The 8,480-nt window shown below is 38.4% G+C and overlaps 1 protein-coding gene across 1 annotated transcript in view; it reads right to left on the reverse strand.

Moving 5' to 3' along the window:
- LOC106867938 (mast cell protease 2) overlaps positions 1 to 3,036 on the reverse strand; it is a 3,606-nt gene extending 570 nt beyond the window's left edge. Inside the window, exons 1-4 of the mRNA XM_014913006.2 lie at positions 2,962 to 3,036; positions 2,644 to 2,794; positions 1,816 to 1,937; positions 763 to 897 (exon numbers count right to left, since the gene is read on the reverse strand). Coding sequence (XP_014768492.1) covers positions 763 to 897; positions 1,816 to 1,937; positions 2,644 to 2,794; positions 2,962 to 3,010 — 457 coding nt within the window. The 5' untranslated portion in view covers positions 3,011 to 3,036. The remainder of the gene's footprint in view (positions 1 to 762; positions 898 to 1,815; positions 1,938 to 2,643; positions 2,795 to 2,961) is intronic.
- Positions 3,037 to 8,480: the final 5,444 nt, after the last annotated feature.

Below are 8,480 nucleotides of genomic sequence, written 5' to 3' on the forward strand. Positions count from 1 at the left end.
ATATATATATATATATATATATATATATATATATATATATATATAGTGACTATGTGCTACAAGTTCATACATCGCTACAAATATAAATGAAACCACTTAAAGCTACCTATAGCACACACACACAGACTGGGGTAGATAACCGCCCCGTCAGCAAAAAAATGCTAGAACACTTGACTGTCAACAAGGTTCTTCGTTTGCTTCTATGGAACAGTTGATTCACTCTGTTAGTATATACATTTGGCATGTATGTTTATGGCTGATTTAGCGAAATGCCAAATCGTGGGGCAGCTGGGCGCAATAGAAACCGTATAAACAAAATTTAGTCGTCAGTGATTGTGGCTGTATGTGCTACAATCTATCTATCTATCTGGATATTGTATTGATCATCTTTATCCTGTGTGATTAATTCGTTGCGATTTTCTTTGTCTTATTTATTAATAAACTTTTTTTTTTTACATTTCGTTCTTGTTTACTAATGACAATAAGTACTTTTTCAAAGATTTCCACTTGATTTTGGATACGTTTGATCTAATGGATATGCAATCTGTATAACACCTGAGAAACTGTTTGTCCTCTTAAAAATAAATTGGATGTCGCTGGTGAATTTTCATTAATTCAGAATTAAACATCGAAGAAGAGCACATAGACACGCACACACAGAGGAGAGAGAGAGCGGGGGGAGATCAAAAGAAAGAGAAAGAGAGAAGGGCGTGATTGACGGGTTGACTGAACGGCGTAATAGTAAATGAAATGAATACTTACATCCAGTTTTACCCCATCCAGCCGCGACACATCTTCTTCTGTCAAATTTCTCTCCTGGAGAAGGAAGGGCAGCAGCAGCTACACAGTTTCCAAACGGCACTGGCTTAGGTAGACGAATCATAGCAATATCGTTGCCTTTTAAAGTAGACATTATTATCATTATTAGATTCTTGGAAAAGAAGAATTCCTGACATCGGGCTACTTAAGATGCCAAGAACCCTCCTAGCTGTCCCTAATAACACTGTTTGCTGCAGCTGTACCAAACTGGGTTTTATGCCTATTTCCTCTACCCCTCTGTTCAAATCTTTAGGGAAAGTTCCCAATGCACCTATAACTGGTTGGGATCCATTTTACCCGAACTTTCCATAGTCTCTGTAATTCAATGGTTAGGTCCAGCTATTTTTTTCTATACCTCTCATATTTATTTTTTCATCATTTGCGACTGTAAAGACAATTATATGGCAGTTTCGATTCCCTTTATCTACCACAGCAAAATCAGGCCTTCTAGATTCTATTACTCTGTCGGTCTGAATGTTAATGTCCCACAACATCTTGTATTTCTTATTTTCTAGTACTTTACTAGTTTCATTTTTCATTCCATTCATCACTCTGTTCAAATACTAACTTTCTACATAGCTACCAGTGGATTGCACTCCCGAAATTGTCATGTCTTTCTGTGCCAGCATGCTACAGTCACTATATGAGTAACGTTTCCCTCTTTTAATTTGCATAATCTACATGTGGAATTTACTTGGTTTTAGTCAGAAAGTTTACGACTAACATATTAATAATCCTACGAAAACAGTGGAAACACGAGAGAAAGACAATGGACACCTTATCAACGGTTGACAACTTCTCGAGTAAGTGTTACATATTTTGGGGTTTAACACACATTTAGCTGTGTGTTAACTGAAGCTTATAGCCAGTGTTTAGCTTACATTGAGGTATTTAACATTCACTTATGTCTGTAATCACAAGGAAATCCCCAAAATGTTTCGATATAAGATTATTTGTGTAGAGTATGCAGTTAAGTGTCGATTGGAAAATACTTACGCATGGGTCTAGAAGAATATTGAGAATGTACTTTCCATTTAGTTGCTGTCATAACATATCGACCTCTCTGTTTGTTATTATTGGTACCAATATTTACAGAAATGGAACGAGTTCCAGGATTGCTTAAATAAATGAAAATGAAATCATGTGCATTACTTTCAATCTCCTATATTTAGCTATGTCTCAAATATATGTAACTATAAACGGCGAACTAAAGTTTAATTATTTTACTGTAAGTATGAATAGAATTTTAGCTTGAGATCATAAACCAGCGAAAATTATATAAACAGAAATCGTACAAGTGACTGCTTCTTTTAGAGTATTTAATGAAAGAAAACGGTGTTAGAAATATTGGGAATTGAAGTCTAAAGAAGATCTACATTGCCGAAATTAGATGGTCTTCTTGGGACTTTTTCATTCGAAGATAACGCTGTTATGGCCGAAACAGTTTACAGAATTCTCTAGAGATTTTCATGGACATTTTATGTATATTGTCCATGGTTAATACGAACCAAGAAGCCATTGCTTAGTGGTGCTATAATGCATTATGTCAGCCAGCCGTGATTCTCTTCCTAAATATAGGATCAGTTTACTAGATTAATGAGGAGACAAAGACATTTTAATAAGGTATTTAAGAGTCCGTTGAGAATAAATGGGGATGAAATCAAAATAATTCACTCGGCGTATAATTAAATTCATCAGCTGTCATAGCTTTTATGTTTCGTCTGTTTCGAAGTCCCTTGATGCATTAGTGACTCAATGAGAGACGTTTACGAAGTAGTAAAGAAGCATGGTTAGTTTGTAACCAGTGAAAGAACTTTTACTTACAAGCAATGGGCAGCGGTCAAAACATGTTGGTTGTCCAATAGTGTACCACCACAAGCGAAACCACCGTCAGTAGTTTCAAAGATCAAGTGGACGATGGATGGATACTGACAATTTGCTGCAGGAGAGCCACCAACGATTTGTTCCCCTGGGGCTGGAAATACATTAACAAACAATATTAGGAAATATGTTAACAAAAAGCTGTGTATTGTGTTGTCTTGTTGTGTAGAAATATAAATTGTCTTGAAAAAATAGACATAAAATCGTGTTACGGTCTCGAAAATGATTACTAGAGCAATAGAATAGAGAGAGGTTATTTACCAGCGAAACTGAGAGGAAGAACGATTGCTAAACAAAATATAGCCAACATGTTTGAGATTGGTGATGTTTCCGAGTCTGAAACACTTTATGCTACCTCAGCAATATTGGTCCTTCTTTTATAGCTGTAGCTCTGCAAGGTTTTCTTTTCAATGTGCAATTCTCAATTAGTGAAAGTTCTTTAAAAACGTATATTTCTTTTGTAACTTTTGTTAATGCACGGTAACATTTACAATGACAATGCGAGACTCAGGATCAATTGCGGTCTACGGCTTTTCTTTAGAAACTGTTCATGGAGACGTCATTTGTGCGAACGACAAAGGTTCGTAATCTATAATGTACTTTAAAAAGCTGAACTAAAGGCTACTTGGTAGATTTGAGTCCATTTCTCTTTAATTGTGCTGTCACGCTGATGCCATTACGTTGCTAAAATGTTTGTGTCCATGTATATAAGATATGTTATACATACATACATACATACATACATACATACATACGTACGTACGTACGTACGACCATGCATACATACATACATGTATGTATGTATGTATGTGCATTTGACACATGCCAAAGCTCTCAGGTGCTGATAATCAAGGGGTATCATTATTGATTTTATAGGATCTTATTTGTTCAATTAGGAACCCCCACAACAAAAACGGAACTCTCACAGAAGTTATTAACGAACATCTGGATTTCAATTTCTTTCACACGACTCAACCAATTACAATCATTATGACAATATTACCGTCGCTTACAGGATGTTATGTCGGTATTTCTGTGACTAACAGCAAAGTCTTTTCATTCCCACTGTTTTCTTTCCTGAACCATCTCACATAACAAGGAACTCGTAGTAGCAACCCTATGAATTATCAGCTTTTTTCGAATAAACTATTTTAAGTTTAGTACTTTTCTCCCATTTATATAGACAAACGCATCACACACACGCACACACACAATCACACATACACACAGAAAAATGTATGCACATATTTGTGTGCGTGGCAAAACAAGAAGCTTCTAGTCCGGACCTGCACGTTGGCGGCAGATGCAAAGGTGGTCGCCTTCCTGGGACCTGGTGACAACCCAGAGACTCGGTCCTACATCTCCGACTGGGCAGACCTATTTGGGAACACCGCTGCTTACCTTGAATGGGGACGGACCTAGAAAAGGTGAGCTAAATATCGGATGTCAGCACAGAATCCTGGCTGGTAAGCCGCCTCCAGCATGACACCCATTCAAGCAGTCGAACAACAACAGAAATTAAATTAAATTAATTAATTAAACTAACCATTGGAACATGGAACGTGCGAACGCGCCTCGATCCTCAAGACACAGAGAGATCAGAACGTTGAATAGCTCTTGTCTCCATAGAACTAGCGAGATTTAACATCGACATCACTGCCCTCAGTGGAAACTGAAGAGATAGGTTCGGGTTAGAGCTTCTTCTGAAAAGGGAAAGAAGAAAGAGAGAGAAAAATTCATGGAGTCGCTTTTGCTGTAAAATCCAAGCTTGTGAAGGAACACTATCAATGAACGGCTTATGACTTTCCGAATACCGATCTCTGCCACCACCTTTGTGACACTAATCTCTGCTTACGCACCTACACTTGATACTACTGACAATGTGAAAAACAGTTGAGTGACCTGGTCCTCAATGTACCACCAAATGACAGGCTCCTCCTCCTCCTCCTCAGGGATTTCAATGCAAGAGTGGGGAGCGACAACAGACTATAGAAGAATGTTATTAACAAAGAAGGAGTCGGAAACTGCAATGAAAATGGACTCTTGCTCCTTGGGCTGTTCGCTGAACACTCTCTCGCTTCATCACCAACACCCAATTTCGACTCCCAAGTCGCTTCAAGACCACCTGGAAGCACCCCAGGTCGAAACACTGGCACCTTCTGGACTACTCCATCATCCGACAAAGGGGCAAAAGAAACGTCCTCATCACGTGAACGGCTAGCAGTGCTGACGATTGTTGGACAGACCATCGACTAGTCATCACCCGCCTTCGAGTAATGGTTAACAACAAACCAAAGACTAGAAAGACAAAACCAGTCTGAAGAAAACGTGACACATCGAAGCTTAACAACCTGGAGATCAGCTCCTTTTATACATTCTCAAACACCTTCAATCCATCCCATCTGACAACCAGGATATGGATAAGGAATGGAGCACACTTCGGAAAACTATCACTGCAGTGGCTGAAAATACACTCGGGTACAGCAAAAGGAGACATCAGAAGAAGTCTGATGACAATGATCAAGAAATCAACCAATTGATCGATGCAAAACGGCAGGCCCGCCTCTCTCATGAGCAAGATCCAAGATCGCGACACAAGAAAGGTGAGATGTCAAGACCTTGAAAGACAATGCCAAACAAAATTGAGGGATTTGCAGAACAACTGGTGGCGACAAAAGGCCGTTGAACTCCAGGGGTATGCTGACGCTTGTGACCTCAGACGCTTCTACGCAGCAACGAAAGAATTTTTGGGGCCCGTGAGATCGTCACCAGGGTCTCTTCAATCAGTAGACTCCAACATCATCCTGACTAACCCACCAGATATCCTTCAACGCTCAAGAAAGCACTTCTCGAGTCTTCTGAACCAAGACTCCAACGTGACGGAAGATTTCTTGCATCCAACTCGACACTAGATGAACACGCTACCATCCTACGAAAAGCACAAGATTGCGCTCAACTGCATGAAGTAGCGTAAGTCTCTTGGCCCAGATAATATTCCAGTGGAATTTCTAAATCATGGTGGACTACTATTAAACACCAGTCTGTTCACATTGATTCTCCGAATCTGGAAGAACTGTAATGATGAGTTTTGGCCCCGAGGCTCTTTTCCCTGTACCTTGCAGCAATGTTTCATCAACTGCCTTCAGACAATCCAGGAGTCAACATTTCCTGGAAAAATTTAATCACTTTTCATACTTATAAAGTTTGCTTTCGAATAAGTGCACATCGGAAGAGGACGTAGAGAACCGATTAAGAGCGGCTCACACCGTGTTTGGTGGCCTCCCGGGGAAAAGGGTCATCTAGAACAGAGAACCACAAAACAAAATTGAGTATCTACAAAGCAGTCGTGATCTCCACTCTCCTCGACGGTTGTGAAACCCGGACTCTTTACCGAAGTGACGTCAAAAGACTGGAGCGACTTCACCAACTGAAGCTCCGCTCTGCTATGAATATCAAATGCAACGACTCTTCATTGCAATTTACTATTCAATTTCTATTTATTTACCAATTATTACCTTAATTATATTCACATATTATCTATTACCCACTAAAACAACCTATACCCCCCCCAACCCAGACATATACCAACATTCTTTTCTACTCTAAGCACAAGGCCCAAAATTTTGAGGTAGAGGGCCAGTCGATTAGATCGACCCCAGTACGCAACTGGTACTTAATTTATCGACCCCGAAAGGATGAAAGGCAAAGTCGACCTTGGTGGAATTTGAACTCATAACATAATGTTCTATAACATGACGTGCATGGACACGTCAAACACTCGCTCTTTCTTCTCCTGTACACTACCTGCGACTAGCTATGGTGTTCTCCATCTCCGTAGCTGCTATGAGACAAAATTTCAGTTCCCTTCACCAGTCACGGAATACGGCAAGGTGAAAACATTCCCTTTTCAAATTCCATTCTGTTCTATTGAATGATGATGCACAAGCTGCGTAAATACTCTCATTCCGTATCGGAATAAATTCCTTATGTACATGATGTCTTCACAATCTCACACGAGTTGTTGTTTCTCACTTGATTTCTAACAGGTATCGAAGAATGACCGAACATTATATTAAATTAGTGGGTTAGAAACCCACTAAACCTTTATGGACGGGGTGAAAAAGACTGCTATAGAGAATCGAACCCTGCACCTCTCAGATTCCAGCTGAGAGCTCTGTACCATCAAACTAAACAACCCCGAACAGCAGATACCGTCTTTTATAACGCTAAATAATAGCTTTTGAACTGTAAGAGGTATAGCGTTCGATTCTCTGTTGCGGCTTGGTGTCCACTTTTTTCCGTCTACAAGGGTATTTTATCTGATCCTCTCAGCTGTTCTCACAGCTATTCTCTTGCGAGATTTCCTTCTCTTCTAAAATACCAACTCACTTGGTGCTTCAATGTTTATATTTTATCTTTGTTTATAAAAATCTCCTCACATGTTTTCATTACTTTTTGTGTCTATCTTTTTTCCATTCTATTTTCCTTTTTCTATACATTTGTAAAAGGTTGATAGTTGCAATAGAGGCATTAGTCTCTCTCTATCACCTTTCAAGAAAATTATATATTAAGAAAACAGTAGAACAATTAACAACACAATGAAAATGAGTTTTATTTTTTGATGATGCTTTTTTCAAAAAGTTACATTTCGCAGACCTGTGTTATCCTTGTATCCAGATTTATAATCTGGATAATTTTTTTTTTTATATAAACTGGCGGTTTCGAAGCAGTTGTTCATAGTCATCTTCTTTCTCTTTGGTTACCAGGGAGATATTCAAATCAGCAGGGCAGCTGACCTCTTTTGACGGTTCAATACTTTTTCTTGTCTGTCCCAAACAACGATATCCGGCCTTTTATGTTTTACACTTGACAGATGTTTTGGTGAGAATGTTTCACCAAGATTCCTTGTACTGATGTTTATGTACGTATTCAATAACAGAGGAACCCTTTATGTTTATTCCAAGACAATATGGATGTGTGTATGTGTGTGTATGTGTATGTATGTGTGTATGTATGTATGTATGTATGTATGTATGTATGTATGTATGTGTGTATGTATGTATGTATGTGTATGTGTATGTATGTATGTATGTATGTATGTATGTGTGTATGTATGTGTGTATGTATGTATGTATGTATGTATGTGTATGTGTATGTATGTATGTATGTATGTATGTGTGTATGTATGTGTGTATGTATGTATGTATGTATGTGTATGTGTATGTATGTATGTATGTATGTATGTATGTGTGTATGTATGTGTGTATGTATGTATGTATGTATGTATGTGTATGTGTATGTATGTATGTATGTATGTATGTGTGTATGTATGTGTGTATGTATGTGTATGTGTATGTATGTGTGTATGTATGTATGTATGTATGTGTGTATGTATGTGTGTATGTGTGTATGTATGTATGTATGTATGTGTGTATGTATGTGTTTATGTGTGTATGTATGTGTATGTGTATGTATGTGTGTATGTATGTATGTATGTATGTGTGTATGTATGTGTGTATGTGTGTATGAGGAAAATGTATACACTTCTTAAGTATGGTGGATCGGTGCTGTCGTACGCGGTTGACACTGGATTCCTCGTCTACAAACTAACTCAGTCACCAGTTTTAGAATTGTATTATAAAGAAGAGTAAGTGTGAGATTGAGGTTGCCTTCTTTCACTGTGTCTTCACCATGTCTACTTTTATGCTCGTTAGTAAAATATGGATGTAAATTTATTTTTGTCTAATTTCGCTAATCATTCGCCATTGCTCTGAGTTGGC

Source organism: Octopus bimaculoides, chromosome 25 (assembly GCF_001194135.2).
Source record: "Octopus bimaculoides isolate UCB-OBI-ISO-001 chromosome 25, ASM119413v2, whole genome shotgun sequence".
NCBI lineage: Eukaryota > Metazoa > Mollusca > Cephalopoda > Octopoda > Octopodidae > Octopus > Octopus bimaculoides.